The sequence below is a fragment of the Tursiops truncatus genome, chromosome 6, assembly GCF_011762595.2.
Source record: "Tursiops truncatus isolate mTurTru1 chromosome 6, mTurTru1.mat.Y, whole genome shotgun sequence".
NCBI classification, from domain to species: domain Eukaryota; kingdom Metazoa; phylum Chordata; class Mammalia; order Artiodactyla; family Delphinidae; genus Tursiops; species Tursiops truncatus.
The window spans coordinates 51,140,850-51,158,564 of record NC_047039.1 but is presented as its reverse complement, the minus strand read 5'-3'; the positions used below and the strand labels follow the sequence as shown (position 1 = coordinate 51,158,564).

Here is a 17,715-nt window from a genome sequence, read left to right as displayed (position 1 = left end):
GGAAATGCACAATGGAAGCCAGAAAGCCGTGGAAGAAAATGTACTGTTGATTCCTGGTGTCAGATCTCATGAACACTTCAGTTTTTGGACTTCTATAAGACCTCTCTCTATTCTTATAGAAATAAGCAACATAGAGAACAGACTTGTGGTTGCCAAGGGGGTAGGGGAGGGATGGATTGGGAGTTTGGGATTAGCAGATGCAAACTATTATATATAGATTGGATAAACAACAAGGCCCTACTGTATAGCACAGAGAACTATATTCAATATCCTGTGATAGGGCTTCCCTGGTGGCGCAGTGGTTGAGAGTCCACCTGCCGATGCGGGGACACGGGTTCGTGCCCTGGTCCGGGAAGATCCCACATGCCGCGGAGCAGCTGGGCCCGTGAGCCATGGCCGCTGAGCCTGTGGGTCCGGAGCCTGTGCTCTGCAACGGGAGAGGCCACAACAGTGAGAGGCCCGCGTACAGCAAAAAAAAAAAAAAAAAAAAAAATCCTGTGATAAACTATAATAGAAAAGAATACGAGAAAAGAATATACATATGTATAACTGAATCACTTAGCTGTACAGCAGAAATTAACACAACCTTGTAAAACAACTATACTTCAATAAAATAAATTTTAAAGAGAAAGAAAGAAGCACGTCACCTTCATCTAAAAAAGGAGTCAGCAAACATTTTTTTACTATAATTACATATTTTTTTATTGAGGTATAATTGACATGTAACATTATGTTAGTTTCAGATGTACAACATAATGATTCAATATTTGTATGTATTGTGAAATGATCACACAGTCTAGTTAACATCCGTAAAGGGCCAGATAGCAAATATTTCAGGATTTTCAGGCCATTCAGTCTCTTGTAACTACTAAACTCTGCTGTTGTAATGCAAAACCAGTCATAAACAATGAGAAATTGAATAAACATGACTGTGTTCATGTAAATAAAACTTTATTTACAAAAATCAATGGTGATACCATTCTCCAATAAAAAGAACCATGGTGTCTTGGAGAAATGGCTGATTCTAGGCATTGGGCAGGGAGTATATGAGTCAGGAGCATCTTGTTGCCCCGGAAAGTAAGGAAGTGCTCAAAAAACAAGAGGACAGGGTGGATGTGAAAGGGACACAGGAGCCGATCTGAAATAGCTCTCAATAACCAAAGCTGGAACAATGTGAGCAATAAAATAAATAAGTAGCTTTAAAATGTAGGTTTTATTATTATTCATCTATGGTGAAGGCTAGCAGATCAAGAGATGACTGCCGGTGTAAAGATGGTTTGTTACTCACGGTTCCTAAGAGGGGGCATGCCACACAGCAGGGGGCCACAGGAGGAAGCACCAGGATTGATCAGGAGGCAGAGGGAGCAAGAGGGAAATGTGGGCAAGAGCCCTTATTGTAGTTTCTGCAGGAAGAAACAGGTGAGGCAAGGTAAGCAGGTTTAGGATTGGCTGATTTAAATAATTTCAGTGGTTCTGGGGCATAGGGCCTGCCTGTAGTTGGCTGGTACCTGGACCTGGCTAATTAGGGCAGAGGAATAGTAACCTTGAGAGTGAGAACCTGATAGAGGAGGTGGGGGGGCGGGGCGGGGTGCCCATTCTGGGTAGATTGGTTTGCATTTGAAAGGCACACTCAAAGGAGAATCCTTTACTATCTCTAGAAATTGGCTATCCCTGGGAGGGGCAGTCCCTCCAGGCTCAGCACGACCCCAATGTCAAAGCATCTGAAGCACGTGATTAATACATAGTGATGGATGATAGTCCAAAACATAAAATAAATATCCATGAGTCCACACTGATATAAATAAAAGATTGAATAATTAAATAAGTGAAGGAGAAGAGACAAATCTCCCTTATAGGATTTCAAATAACTTATCAATATGTAACTACTCCCTGCTCCAGAAGATGAAACTTAATTCCCACTCCTTCCCCACTCCACACCCCCATGAGTATGAACTGTGCTTAGTGACTTGCTTCCAAGGAGTATGGAAAGAAAGAAACTTTACAGTGGAAAGATGCTTTCCTTCTGAGATAAGGGCAAAATCTAATATCAGAGAGTATTTCATTACCTGGTCCCACAGCTTCTAACCTTCAATCATTTTATACCATTTCCAGGATCTTTTCCTCTTACATCAGTGAATGTGTCTCATAGAGGTAATAGGTGAACTTCAACAGATTTTTAAAAAGTATGCTTGGTTGCAGAATCTTAGGATGATACCAGCCTCACATCATGGGAGTCAGACAATGTCCTGGTTCAAGCCTCCCTCCAAAAAATGACAGCTTCTTCCACATCTCTCCATGTCCACAGTCCCTATCATCAAAAGGGACTAAAATGTTTTCTGATACTTCTTTTCTCTGATTCTATTATTTTCTACCAGTAGACCCTCTCACTCTCTTTGTTAATCCAAGATTTTAAATACCTTCCAATAAATTTGGCATTGTTCTTGGAAAAAGCTAATTGCCTAATTTGTACTTATCAGTGGAACAGAGGTGGGGATGGTGGGAGAACAGCAAACAATAGAGGTATCTTAAAACAATTAGTTGGAGACAATTTAGAGAATTAAAAAAAAACCATTATGCAGGATTTCCCTAGTGGCTCAGTGGTTAAGAATCCGCCTGCCAGTGCAGGGGACACGGGTTCAGTCCCTGGTCCGGGAAGATCCCACATGCCTCGGAGCAACTAAGCTTGTGCGCCACAACTACTGAGCCTGTGCTCTAGGGCCCATGAGCCACAACTACTGAGCCCTCGTGCCACAACTACTGAAGCCTGCGCCCCTAGAGCCTGTGCTCCGCAACAAGAGAAGCCACCACAATGAGAAGCCCGTGCACCGCAACGAAGAGTAGCCCCTGCTTACCGCAGCTAGAGAAAACCCGCGCGCAGCACCAAAGACCCAACGCAGCCAAAAAAAAACAATGATTATTTTTAAAAATTCATTATGCAAATATATATCTATTAACAGTCATTCAGCTTTGAAAAGGATCATTGCTTAGAATTGAAGAGGACACTCAATTCAGGTTTTCCACCTCGGTTGTTAAAATTCCTTATAATTCATATCAGGCCTCTGAAAGGTTATAAATCTTACTTCTCACTAAATTGTTGTTATTATTCTACCAACTGCCTTTACGACTAAGGGTACTTCAGCTGTCTTTCCCGTCACACATTCCCTTTCCGTCCTTCTGCTACTCCTTTCTTTGGCAGAGAGAAACTCCCACATGGTCCCCTGGCTTCAGGAAAGCAATCCTCCACATGAACATGTAATCTGTTGAAGCAGAGAATCCAGGAACAGCACAAAGCAAAAGATTTTCTCCTTTTGGTATCTTCAAGGTGTCCTCAACTGTGTTGTGGAAAGAGCTGGCTAGTTCTTATTTTCCTAAAGCCTCTCGGTGCCTAAGGGGTGAATGAGAATTGGGCATTTGGCCCTACCCCTCTCAGTAGAAGTACCGAAGAAGACGTGGCTGTAGCCGAAGCTGTTCCACAGTTGCTCTTGCAGGGCCTTTCTTTGAACCTTTTGGGAATGCCTGCCCCACAGAACCCGAAACTAAGAAAGATCCAGCACGCTATAATTGCCACTTAAATTTAGGTATGCTCCCTGCTAATCATGGGTCAAATGTAAATGACTGAGCCCAGCCCAATTGAAAAATCAGTTGGTTTAGAATATGGCCACAGCAGTGTAGCTTTGGTAATTGATCAGTAGAGATTTATGCTTAGTCAAGATGACGGTTGGATTGCAAAAGAGTATTTGTAAATTTAGAGGCATCATTTCTATTTTTAGATAAAACTCATCAGTGCTTTGAAACACAAACAACGCTTAACCAAAAGAATCCTTTATATGTGTATGTGTCTGTGTGTGTGTATTTCACAGCGGTAAAAGCAAAGGAAAGAACAGACAAAACAGGACATAATCTTCATTATCCAGATTTTTCCCAAACAAGATGTCAGCACCTCAAGGCAAGAATGTTCCCCAAATGGTGTCCCACAATTGGAAATGCTATTCAACAAGATAGGATCAACAGAGAGTCAAAAGAAGATGACTAGGAGAAGGAAGTCACCATTCAATACGAGGAGCCTGACCAAGGTCACAGTTGAAAGGTGATTTCAGTGGGTGCAATAGCATTTAATACTCTCAGAATCAGTCATTTTTAGAAATATTGCTGTTCAAGTAGATGAATCTTCATGCATTTTTATTATCGAAACCAAGTCCCCCTAAAACCAAGTTCCCTTACTGAGTTTGTGATTAATCTCTCTATCCAAAACTTTATTCCCTTTCTTGTCCCCTCTGACCTCAATTCTGTGCCAACTGAACTCTAATCAACCAGAGTCAGATGACTAAAATTGCTGTTGTCGATAACATCATTAATGTACTAAAATTGCTATTATAGGATATCATCATTAATGTACAAACTCAGGTTGTTTCTCCAGGGCTGGATGAGCCCATCCTTGTCTCTTTTCATAGACCCTCCATTGCCTCTTAACTGGATTATTGCAAATGTTTCCTTAATTATTTCCCTACTTCTTGCCTCTCTGGCAAGGTCCCTTGTATAGATTTAACCTATTTTTTTTTTTTTTTTTTGCGGTTCGCGGGCCTCTCACTGCTGTGGCCTCTCCCGTTGCGGAGCACAGGCTCCGGACGCGCAGCGGCCATGGCTCACGGGCCCAGCCGCTCCGCGGCATGTGGGATCTTCCCGGACCGGGTCACGATCCCATGTCCCCTGCATCGGCAGGCGGACTCTCAACCACTGCGCCACCAGGGAAGCCCCGATTTAACCTCTTAATACATGGCTGTATTCACCTCACTCCATTAGTTATCTATTGCTGTGTAACAGGTTACCCCAAAATGTGGCAGCTTAAATATTTATTATCTCACGCAATTTCTGTGGGTTAGGAATCTGGGAACAGATGAGTTAGTGTTGGCAGGAATGCAATTCTCTTAGGCTTGACTGGGCTGGAGGGTCTGCTTCCAAGGTGGTTCTCTCAACTACCTGACAGGTTAGTGCTGATCAATGGTAAGAGGCCTCTTCTCAGTTCCTCATTATATCAGCCTCTCCATAGTGACATCTGAGTGTCCTCATGACATGCAGCCAGCTTCCCCCAGGGTGAGTAATCCAAGAGAGTGCAAAAGAATAATTTTTAAATAGAGTTTTTAATTGGGGCCTGAGGACAGATAGTAATCAGCAAAATGACTGCCTGTAAGATTTTTCATTGCTGCATTAATTGTACAAGCAGAAGACTACAAACAGCCTAAATGTACTTCAAGGGAGAACTAGTTAAAGAAATTTGACAGATACAGTGGAAGAAATAGGATGCTCTTTATATTTATATAAAAGGATGTCTTAAGATATAACCTCACATGAAAAACATGAGGTATAGAATAGAGAACAGCATGTATTGTATGCAAAATATGTGTGTACATGCATACATATGTGTGTGTGCAATATGTATACATACATACATATATATTTATATAAAATACATGATTTCTCTGGAAAGATACACAAGAAATTGCTAACTGGAGGTTATGGTTGCCTCCAGAAATCTAGGAAGGGGCTGTACATGACTGGGGGAAAGATAGAAAGGGAGACTTTCACTGCATGATGTTTGTATCTTTTTGTTCTTCCACTTTTATTGAGATATAATTGACATACAGCACTGTATAAGTTTAAGGTGTCCAGCATAATGATTACATACATCAATGAAGCGATTATCACAATAAGTTTAGGGAATATCCATCATCTTATATAGATACAAAGTAAAAGGAAAAGAAAAAAACTATTTTCTTCCTTGTGATGAGAACTCTTAGGATACACTCTCTTAACTTTCATATATAATATATAGCAGCAATAATTATGTTAATCATGTTGTACATTACATCCCTTGTACTCATTTATCTTATAACTGTAAGTTTCTACTTTTTGACCACTTTCATCCAGTCTCCCTCTCTCCACCCCTTGCCCCTGGTAACCACAGTCTGATCTCTTTTTCTACGAGTTTGTTTTTTGAAGTATCATTGACCTACAACACTATGTTAGTTCCTGGTGCACAACATAGCGATATGATATTTCTATACATTACACAATGATCACCATAAGTGTAGTTACCATCTCTCACCATACAAAGATATTACATTGTTATTGACTATATTGGAATATAGTCAATAATAATACAGTTGATATTTCTACCTTTTGAATTATGTGCTTATTCAAAAATTATTTTAAAAAATCCAGACCAATTGTCCACTCAGAGGGAAAAAAGCCAAAGCCAGAGGAGAAGAATAAAATAAATGACTGCTGTAGGAAAGATTTAGAATCAGAGAGAACTAGATGGAAATACAACTTGGACGGTTACTATTGAAATGTGGGAAACATATGGTTTCAACCCCAAGTGAGACTCCCAGTTACCTGTAGTCTAATTCTGAGAAAGGAGGCCTTGGGGCAGTGGTAGAATTACTTTGGAAACCAAGACGAAAGAAGTTCACTTTTGGAATTACATAAATTGGGAGCTGGGTGAATTTTAGAGATACAGTAGATCAGAGATCACAAACAGGTAGGCCACTGGCCAGATGCCTATGTGTATTGTGTTTGGTTTGAATACTGTTTTTAAATGTTATATGAACTGTTAAAGGATAAACTGAGGCATGTTAAAATTTTTGACTCTCTTTGAGCAAAAATCAATTCAAATAGGGCAGCACCAAACAGAAAGTGGTTAGGAGAACTCCACTGACTGGAGCCTGGGGAGAGAATCTTATAGAGAAAAGGCAGAAGCAAAGCAATTATTGAATGGTTATAGCTTGAAGTCTAGTTGGCTGTTTGCGATTGGTTGTCCTTAGCATTTTGATTTTGTAACCTTGAGGCATTTACAGACTTAGACTTTGGTTTTCTGAGGCAGGTTGCCATTGAATTAGAGCCACCTCAATCTAATGGCCTCCTTGTTTAAGTAATTTAACAAAATTAATTGCCCACATTTGAAGATCAGGAGATTTCACTTTTGTTGTTGTTGTTGTTAAAAAGTTAAATATCTGACTTCTTTAGAAATGTTGGAAGCTCTGGTGGAGAAATCCTGCATTCCTACATGGCAGCCATGGTAGCTTTGTAGACAGAGGCTGGTACTCCCCAGTTTGCCACGGCTCCCCCCAGCAAGCCAGTTTTCATCACCTGATGAGCTCATGTAAGCGTGTCAAGTGAGGAAACTAATGCTCAGAGGCAAACTTTGAGAGCTCATGTCTCCCTATTCCTACTCTCCAATCAAGAGTCATAAGCTTGGTTTGTGCAACTACTCAGAATCCTGTCTCTAAATTAATGCCACGACCTCAACCCAGTGGTTGGTTCCAACATCCACAATTGGGAAACCTTTGTTTTTGTTTTTTTTCCTCCCTCAGGAATCATACAAAACTCACCCAGAATTACAAGGACTATATCTATCCTGGGATCTTAGAATCTTTCTATCTCTTCTCTGTTGTTGTCTGGTCCTAGTTCCAGGTCTAAAAATGCTCCCATTTTCTGCCAAACTTGCAACAGGGCCAGAAGCTTCCTTTGCCATGGCTGAAGAGGAGAAACTTCCTCTACACTCTTATATTGTCATTTGGGAACTGTGAATTAAACTGACAAAAGACAGATTAATGGGAGTTCACAGAAAAAGTTGACTCAAGGAGGCGGTTAGAATTTGGGCTTATGTACTATCTTAATGAGATAAGGGGAAGGGGAGCGCAGCACTTACGGGAAAACAAATGACTTCTTAATAGGGGAGGGGGAGAAAGGGCACTTATTGGAAAACAAATGACTTTCAGGAAAGATAAATAGGTCTTTAGGAGAACAGATGGGAGATACAGCTTTGTGACAATGTGTAAGTGTGATGCCCACTTCTAGTCAATCTTCTCTAGTTGTGGGAGGGGATTTATGACAATTGAGTTCTTTGGGGAGGCTCCACATTTAGGAAGATAATGGAGTTCAGGAAAAAAAGCCAATTCTCAAATGCCTTCAGCTCAAAATAATTTTTATGCTGCAGTGGTTATTCTGGACCTCTTTAGACTTATTCCAAAGGGTGGCCGCTGACGCTAAGACTCAAAGGAGTTCCGCTGGTGCCGACCACTAACCCTTCTTTCCCCCCTGATCCCTGCGATCCACACATCTAAAGATGCTGTTCTGAAATGCCACACCTCATAGTGAACCACCTTCCCTTGCTGTGTTCTTTCTGGTCCTGCCCCTTCCCACTGCTTCTCAGGAACCATTGTGGTCTCCACTCCTGAAGACAATGTTACTCAATCTCCAGATACATGTTAGAGTTCTTACATCTGAAACATGACTTCATTCTCTGGAGTGAGAGCTCCCCTGTTAAGGGATTTAGAGCAAGGTTTACAGGCACTGTGAAGACTAATTGTCTTCAGGTTGTGAGAATTCAACTCAAACTATCTAAAGATAAAAGAAATTACTGGCTTACATAATGGCAAGTCTAGGGGAGAAGATGGCCTCAGCCCCACTATTCCAAGTCACTGTGACTTCTCTGTTTTCTGCCTTTGCTTATTTAAACTCTTGGCTTTTTTCCTTCGAACCCTTCCACAGTCTGACACAAGCTATGTCTAAGGGCACATCCCCAGGTCCTCAGATTGGAGGGAGAGTTTCTTAGTTTACAGATAAAATCCCAGAGTTCCGACCTTGCTTCTATTTCCTAGCAGTTAACTCCTTCCTCAACAGCAAAAGTGGGATGATAATACCTGCCTGGAAAAGCTGTTGTGATTTTTAAAAATATACGTTAGGGATAATACTGTACAGCGTCTGATACACAGTAGGCGCTCAATAAACATTATTCTGCGCGTGTATATACGTGTATATATATACACGTATATACATGGGGCCGTTGAGGAGGTTCTAAACGAACCGGACCTGGAGGGCCAGTCATGCCCCGGGTCTCAGCCTTCGACCCTCAAGTCTCTCAGGCTTTGGGTCAGTGAGGCAGCAGCGCAGCTCTCGAACCCTGGAGTCAAGGAGAAGTTCCGCACCTCAGGGCCGAGAGGAAAACAACGAGGGGGACCAAGGGGCGTGCCAAAACCGCCCTATCCCGCATAGAGCGATGCTGCGTAACCGAGCGGGCTGAGAACTACCCCAGACAAGCTGCGGTGAAAAGAAAGCCGCAGCCACTCTCCTGTGAGCCGAGACTAGAGAACAATGAGTTCAAGCCCTGCACGCGGAGGCTCGGGGTGCCACGCCCGGGGGCGGGCCCAACTCGCGGCCTGACGGGAAACGTAGTGTCTAAAGCTGTGCCAGTGCAGCTCAGTTGCTCGCCGGCCCGGGCTCCGCGCAACTACAAGTCCCAGCAAGCCCCGCGAGGCCTTGATCAGCCGCTTTTCGCCGGGAAGGGAGAGGGGCGAACATGGCTGAAGGCAGCAGGGGCGGCTCAACGTGCGGCGGCGGGGAGGGCGGCAGGCAGAACCCGGTTCCCAGCAGTGGCGGCTGCAACTTCCCAGAGTACGAGCTTCCTGAGTCGAATACGCGCGTTTTCCATGTGGCCGCTTTCGGGGAGTTGTGGCTTGGCCGGCTGCGCGGGGAAGGGGACTTGTCGCTGAAGGAGCCGCCGGCACCGGCGCTGCCCGGGGGCCGAGGGGTTGCAGACTCCGGCCGGGAGGATGAGGCCGTGGCCCGGGATCTGGGCTGCAGCCTGGAAGCGGCAGCCGAGCTGAGGGCGGTGTGCGGGTGAGTGCGGGGCCGAGGGGCTCTTGCGGCTTGGAGTCAACCCGGGTGCAGCCTTGCTCCTGCGCGCCCCTGGGCCTCATCATGGGGGCGGGCCTGTGGTTTACTCCCCGGGGTAGAAGGGCCGCCCTATCAAAGCTTTCCCGGAACAACGGGAGAAGTCCCGTGATGGGAATGCACAATTTCTGCTAGTGGGATTGAAGGGACGAGAGAGCCGCATGAAAGATTAATTTTTCTATTCACTAGTTTTTAAAGTGCTTATTAATGTAGGAAAGCAATCAGAGTAACAGCGACGTGTATGTCTTTGACAAGACACTTTGACGACGGAGGAACCTTAGTTTATGATGAGGCTGGAAGGATATTTAACCACAGCAGTGTCAAAACCTTGATTATCTCTGGTCTCTTTTGGGGACGTCCTGGGTATACTGTTATTGAGATATTCCTCAAAGTGATTTATTTTAAATGAAAATATTAAAATAACAATCTATTTCTCCATTTAACAGTATTGGCCGCCTTCAACCAGGCGTATATCCCTTTCTTTATAGAATATTGGCACAGAATTCGCCTTTAATTCTGGTTATCTGATTGCTTAATTATTCAGTGATGTATTTAGGACACAACTCCTGCTTGCTAAGGACAGGATGTGGTGATTACTTTGTTTGTTTTTGTTTTAGTCTTGATAAACTGAAGTGCCTTGAGGAAGGGGAGGATCCAGAAGTCATCCCAGAAAATACTGACCTAGTGACTTTGGGGTATGGAGGACTTTGCTTTTGTTACTTATTTAAATATTTTTTTCAACATTATATTATTCGAAAGTTGAGAGTATGGTATTGTTATCCCACCTCCTAAATTCAACCATTGTTGACATGTGGCCGTATTGGCTTTAGCTGTATGTGTTTGAGATACCTCGTGTGTGTCTTTTTCTATGGCTGAACTGTTCAGTAAGTTGCAGACATCATGATAATTTACCGCTAAGTACATCAGCGTATAGCTTCTAAAAGTATGATCCTATTACTTGATCAGAGTGGTATTATTATACCTAAGAAAATTAACAGTAACAGCATTATCTCTAATATCCAGTCCATATTCAAATTTGTGTTTATTTTTAAGTGTTTACAAAGGTACAGTTAATCTGCTTAGATTTTGGGGTGGCAAGCTAAATACTCTTGATAGTGTGGTAAAGGACTCGTTTTTGAAAATTTTCTGTCAGATCCATACTTCTGTAAAATAGGATAAAAATGAATTACTAGAAAAATGAAATGAAAAGGCAAACATAATAAAACTCCAAGTTTTTTATCATTAAATTCAACAGTAATATTACTGTCATATAGGTGTGAACATTTCTAAATGCTTACTCTCATTGTCTGTACTGATTGGATTACAAATAGCTCATAGATCAATTCCGGTCTGCCAACCACATTTTGAGAAAGGCCGCTCTATGATAATACTATTATAGAGAAACTGCATGTAATAGTGAAATTTGTAATTTCCAGTTTGTAGCCCGTTTACTTTGCATCAGCTATGTTGTCATACTTTATCCTGCAGGCGTTTCGACCCTACCTTATTGTTGGCTTATTTTTGTAATTGCCGAATCTGTTTCTCTTATCCCTGTTGCTAACACTTACATTAGCAACACTTGGAGCACTATAAAAGGTTCCTGTCTTTCCTAGGTCCTGTGTTTTCTCCTGACTTATCCATCCTGCTATCACCTAAGCACGCTCATTTGCTGAGAAATCGTCAATGGCTCAACCTCTCCTCTATGGGCAAATTTCAGAATTTTTTACTTAGACATTTGAAACCTTCCACATAGCCCAAATCTGCCTTTCTTGACTTGTTTTCAACCATTTTCTCTTTCAGTGCCTCAGGATGCACATGGCCCCTCTCCCAACTGAACCCTAACCTAACCAGTCTTTGAGTCCCTAACATTCATTTCCACATCTCTACAACCCATCTATCTCCCTTTGGAAATAGACACACTTGTGATGTCTAGAATTCTTCTAACACTTCTAAAGTCCTTGAAGGTTCATTGAGAGTCCAAGCTCCATCATCTGTGAATTGCGCTTAAGCCTGTTGGACTGCTTTACTCCATTTGGTACCCTTTAACTATTGTTGATTGATTATTTGGATTTTTTTCTAAAATGCACATCTGATTGTCTCACTCTCTTACATAAAATCTTTCAGTCGTTCTTAGGCATAGTCCTGAGTTCTTAAATGGATCACAAGGTTCTCTATAGAATGGATCTTGCTGGTCTTTTCGGCCCTACATCGCTGCAGTGCTCCAGCCATGTTACACTGTTTTTCAGTTCCTAGAATGTGCTCTCTCATCCTAGGCCTTTGCCTAGAACACTCACACTTCCTTATCCCCCGGTCTGGCTGACTTCTACTCATCTTTCAAGTTTTAGCTGAAGGACTAAGGACTCCATCTAGCTCCCCTTTTATGCTCGTGTAGCTGGCGATACTCCTCTAATTGAAATACTCTTCACACTTATACTGTACTTATTTAATTTTCTGTTTTCTAGCTAGACTTAAAAGTTCCATAAGCTGTGTCTGTCACACCCACTGCCATGTCCCTCATTCCTAGAATTTTGGCATATAATAATAGGGAGTCAGTAGATACTTGTAGAATGAGTGGAATAAATGAAACTTGCATAAACCTAAGGAAGCGATTTTTTAGAGATTGGCTAAAAGAAGAAAGTTGATATTTATAAAGCAGACTTTTTTTTTCTATAGTTAATTACATGCTAATTGGCTTATAATGATGTTATTGAGGTATGTGAAATAGTAATTTTCAGACTGCTTTACACAGTGCTTCCCCTGGCTATTTTCTGTTACTAGATCAACTGGATCTCATTGGTTGTCTTCTAGTCCCTTCCATAGGAAATGTGAGTAGAATTATATGTATAATCTAATGTAAAAGGAGTTAGTGCAGCATTCCTTAGCTGGGATTATTTTGATGTACTTTAAAACTATTATATTTAAAATAAGACTAATCTTAATCTTAACAGTACCACAAGTGAATTAGGCTTGTGCCAAAAGCCAAAAATCTGTCTCTCTCTGCTTTCTCTTTCACTAAACCTGCCTTTCTTTTCCCTACCAATAACTTAAAAACGTAAAGTAAAAACAAAACCTAAGTACATGATCCCTTTATTGTGGCATAAAATACATTTCTAGCACTTCTTTTCTCCAAAGATTAAGCAACATTGTTTTTAGTACAATAGCTTATAGATAGAATATTTAAGAATATAATCTAAGAAAAATTTCCAGAATGGGGAAGAAAACCTGAACAAATTAAAAGGGCTCACTGGTTACCTGGGAAAATTAACTCAGAATTATCAACTCTGAGATGTATCCTAGTAAAACAATTATATTTCAGAGAGAAAATGGGTAACAAGGGGCATTAAAAAATATATAAATGCAAAGGTAACCACTGGAACAAAAATGCAAATACCAAACTTCCCTCTGCAATTTCTAAAAAAGTAGACAAGCAGAAAGACATGTCTCATAATGAAAAAAACAGCTAATATAACAAAATACATACAATTAGAAAATGTAATAGAATTGAGGCCAAAGGCATCAGTTTTTCTACAGTCTCATAAAAGGGTTTAGATTAGGCTCACAAAACAAAAACCTTGCAGAGACAACAGACACATCTAAAATAAAGTAATTCAGAGAGGTTAAAAATAAATGGTGGGACAAAAGTATACCAGATAAATGGAAAGAAAAATTGAGCAGATGTAATGGTCCTGATAACAGACTAATAAAATTCAAGTCCCCAGACATTAAATATGACAAAGGACACATTTTAGTGCTAAAGGCCACAAACCACAGTTAAGATAGAATACTTATATATACCCCAAAGAATATAGCAGCCAACTTTATAAAACAAAACTATAGGGGATACAAGGAAACATAGTTAGAAACACACTAACAATAGGGCACTTTAATATACCAGTCTCAGCACAAGACAGATCAACTGGCTAAAAAAAGTGAGGAGGTAAGAGCCCTAAACAACATAATCAGTAGGGTATGTCTTATGGAGATACATATATATATACATAAAATTTATAACCCTGTGTTAGAGACTGTGTGGCACATTCACAAAAGTTGGTTATATATTAGGTCACAGAGGAAACATCATAACATCCATTGAGTAGAAATAAAACAAACAGCACTCTCTGATCACAACATAATAAAACTAGAATTTACTAACAAAAACAAAAATCAGGCCATTCTAACATGGAACTGTTCTAACAGGGCTACTGTTACAACATGGTAAAATATATATACCTTAGTTGTAAAGCTAGTATCTTATTTAATAAGGAAGCAGTACATATATTTCTGCTAAGATCTGGAATAAGCAAGCATGCCTAGTATCTCACTGCTTTGCAGCATTGTATTACAGGATTGGCCATGCAGTTTGACAAGAGGAATCAATTAGAAGCATAAGGGTAGATAAAGAAGAAAAACTAGCTCTATTTGTGAATGATTTAATGGTATTACCTGGAAAAGAAATCAATGCTAAAACAGACAAAAACCAAAAAAGAATTTAGTGTAAGAGCAGGATACAAAATTGATAAATAAAAAAAATGGCCTTCGTAGATACAAACAGTAAACAATTAGAGGACATAATGGAGGAAAATCCCATTTACAATAGTCAAAAAGGTTAAATACTTAAGAATAAATTTAACAAGAAATGTGTAAAACTGAGGTAAGGGAAAATTTTAAACCCTCCTGAAAGACTCAGAAAAAATCTTGAAAACATTGAAAGATATCCTCTGTTCTTGAATAGGAATACTAAGCATTATAATGTTGTTAGTTGTTTCTAAGTTAATTTACAGATTAAGTGCAATCCCAATAAAAATGCTAAAAGTATTGGTTATTTTATGGAGTTAGACAGTTGATAATAAAGTTCATATGGAATATATTCAAGAGTAACTAGGAAAAAACTGGGTGAGGAGGAGAAAATTGTGAGTGCCTGGTAATTTTACCATATATTAAAATATACTACAAAGCCTTTATAATTAAAACAGTGGGTACTAGCTCATGAATAGACAGATAGACCAGTGGAATAGAAGAGAAAGTCCAGTTAGATTCAAATGCATATGGAAATTTAGTATGACGCTATACACAAGAATAAACTCCAGAGGGAGTGGGATCAAAATGTAGAAAATGAAACATGCCTACCTTGGTGTAGTGAAAGGCTTTCTAACTATGATTTAAATCCAGAGGTAATAAAAGGAAAAGATTGATAAAATGGACTACATATAAAAAATTTAAAATTTGCATGACAAAAAACACCATAAACAAAGTCAAAAGACAGCTGCCAGACTTGGAGAAAATATAACATATACACAAAGAGCTGGTAACCCAAATATATAATACCTTAAAAGTTGAGGGACAAAGACCAAAAACCCAAAGGGAAAATGGGGAAAAGATATGAACCAATAACTCACACACAAAAAAGATATAAAAATAACTCACAAACATGAAGAAATGTTCATGCAGATTCATTATTAGAGAAATGCAAGTTAAAGTGACAGATACCTTTTTTCTCCTATCAGACTGGCACAAATTTTAAAATATACATTCTTTTGATGAGGCTGAGGGAAGCAGGCATTTTCAGACATTCCTGATGGAAACGTAAATTGATAGCAGCCCTCCTCTAGGGAGATTTGGTAATGCCCAACGCAAAATTACATAGGCACTTAGCAGTCCCACTTCTAGCAATCTCTACTGAAGATATACCTCCAACAATATGAAAATTTATTATGCATAAGGTTATTCGTTGCAGCATTGTTTGTAATAGCAAATATTTGAAATATCCTAAATATACATACATAGGAGAGTGTTGAAGAAATTATAGGACATCCACACAGTGCAGTATTGTGTAGCTGTGCTAAAGGATAAGGAAGGATGAACCAATAGATTTCTAGGAAATACTGTTACGTGACAAAAGCAAAGCCCAGAAGCATACGTTACCCTTCTTGTAAAAACGAAGTTTCATTGGGTATCAGTTTATTGGCTCTCATCTAAAAGTGTACCCTTTTTGCCTGCTCTGTAAAAATGAGTCTCAGCTCTTTAAATATTTTTCCTTTCCCAACTGGCACAGTATTAAGCTTTGTCAGTAAAGGGCACAGGAGAGACTTTGCATGAGGAAGGAGTTCTGCTTCTTGGTGCCGTGTGCTGGCTCAGCAGGGTCCTGCAGCACACACAGCTTCCCCAGCATCCAGCTCCCGCAGTACCCGGCAGTCAGTAGCACAGAGCTTTCCCTGCTGCTCCACTCCCCTTGAAACCTCCCTGGAAAAGCTTTTCCTGTCACCCTTGAGGGCAGATTTCCAGCAGGTTCCACTGATGCACCCTAGCAACTTCTCTGCCATTCAGCGAGTCACAGCCATTCCCTCTCCAATAAGGTCTGGCTGTCAGTCCTGGGGGAAGAAAAGGGAGCCTTCCTTGGGTATTCTTTCTTAGCGCAAGGAGTAGGGTTCCTTGTATGCTATTCCTTTGTTCTCTAGCGTTCTCTACTTCTTACTTGCCAGTCTCTCATTACTCCAGTCCTCTGTTAAAAGTTAATAATTCTTTAGATTAAACTTTGTTCAAATTACCGTTTAGTTTTTTTCTCCTAATTGAACTCAGATTGACACAAAAAGGAATATAAGAAAATACATAGGTATCTGTGTGTTTGAACAAAAGAAATGGAGAGGGTAAACCAGAACCGTAGAGATTGGTGGCCTGCGGTGGGTGGGTAGGACAGGGGTGGAAAGAAAGGAGGAAATAGGTACAGGTTAGTGGTCGGGACCAAGAGGGAATGATACTTTTCTGAATATGTATACCTTTTATAACTCTTAGAATCATAGTAGTGTTTCCCATATCTTTTACACAACCCAAAAGTAATCAGACAATTAAAACCAGCCAAGATGTAGGGGAAGACCCAAAATAGAATGTGAAACTAACAAATGAGTCTAATTGTGTTACAAATGAATAGCATCACAATACTGAAGAGAATTAGTAAGAAAGATCTAATCTGATTCTGTATAAAAGTGTACTTGGATTCAGTGTTGTAAGGCTGAAGACAAAAAGAACTATTAATTTTTAGTGTTTTTCACAGGGGTGTAGGTTAGCAATTCTGAAACCATGTTTTTTAAAGAACTGAATGTGTAAGTGAATATAGATAAAGGGAGCTGGGTTTCTTGTGGAGAAAAGTTATAAACAAGGCAAGGCTGAAGGCTAAAATGAATCCTGATTTTAGTTTGGGATTAGAAGTATTAGTATAAACTCAATGGCTTTAAAAATATATAACAGAGTATTGGGTTAAATAAACTACATTATTGAAGTTAAAAAATATATAAACAGAAAAATACAGAAACACAGATATTTGTACATGTGTGGTTTAGTATATATATGTATGTTTCGTACCTCTCTCTGCTGAGAGTCCTGGAAGCAGTGACTGCAGTAACAATGAGAACACCTCATGCTCAGGTACAGGTGTCTAAACCTCTCTCCAGTAGAGGAACTAGGGCTCCTAGAAGTGGTTGATTCCAGGGCTGAGACACGAAAATACAGGGTGAGCCTTGAGCATCTTCTGTGGTGCCAGAAAGCAAGGAAATACTTAACAAAAAAAAAAAAGATGGCTTGTTGAAAGAACAGAGCCAAATTGAAGGAGCTCCTAGTGGCCAAAACTAGAATAATTTGAGCAACAGAATAACAGGAGTATTAGATTTTAACCTGTAGAATAAAGTAAATATTTATGAGTTCATACTAAAAATATAAATAACCAAATAAATAAATAGGAAGAAAGAGGCAGGTCTTCCTCATAATACCAAAGAATAAATGTTAAAGGAGGAAAATAGAGAATCACTGTTAGGTATAAACCACAGTAATAAGTGTTGTAGACAAAATCTACTGGTGAGTGCTAAAATTCCTGGATGAAAGTTTGAGGAGAAACAAGATTTGCATAGTCTCAAAGTATCTCCCCGCAAACACTTATCAGGGACAAAGGAAAAGAAAATATCTTTCTAGTGTAGGAACCTGGCAGACAGGAGC

At 40.2% G+C, this 17,715-nt stretch overlaps 1 protein-coding gene across 2 annotated transcripts in view; it reads left to right on the top strand.

The window, feature by feature from the left end:
- Positions 1-9,329: 9,329 nt before the first annotated feature.
- Positions 9,330-17,715, top strand: part of SNAPC3 (small nuclear RNA activating complex polypeptide 3) — a 44,120-nt gene continuing 35,734 nt past the window's right edge. The window contains exons 1-2 of one of the 2 annotated variants that reach the window (XM_019934862.2): positions 9,330-9,453; positions 10,350-10,427. In XM_019934862.2, the coding sequence (XP_019790421.1) occupies positions 9,359-9,453; positions 10,350-10,427 (173 nt within the window). In that variant the 5' untranslated portion in view covers positions 9,330-9,358. Of the gene's footprint in view, positions 9,679-10,349; positions 10,428-17,715 lie in introns of both variants that reach the window. The other variant, XM_019934861.2, reaches the window with a different exon arrangement.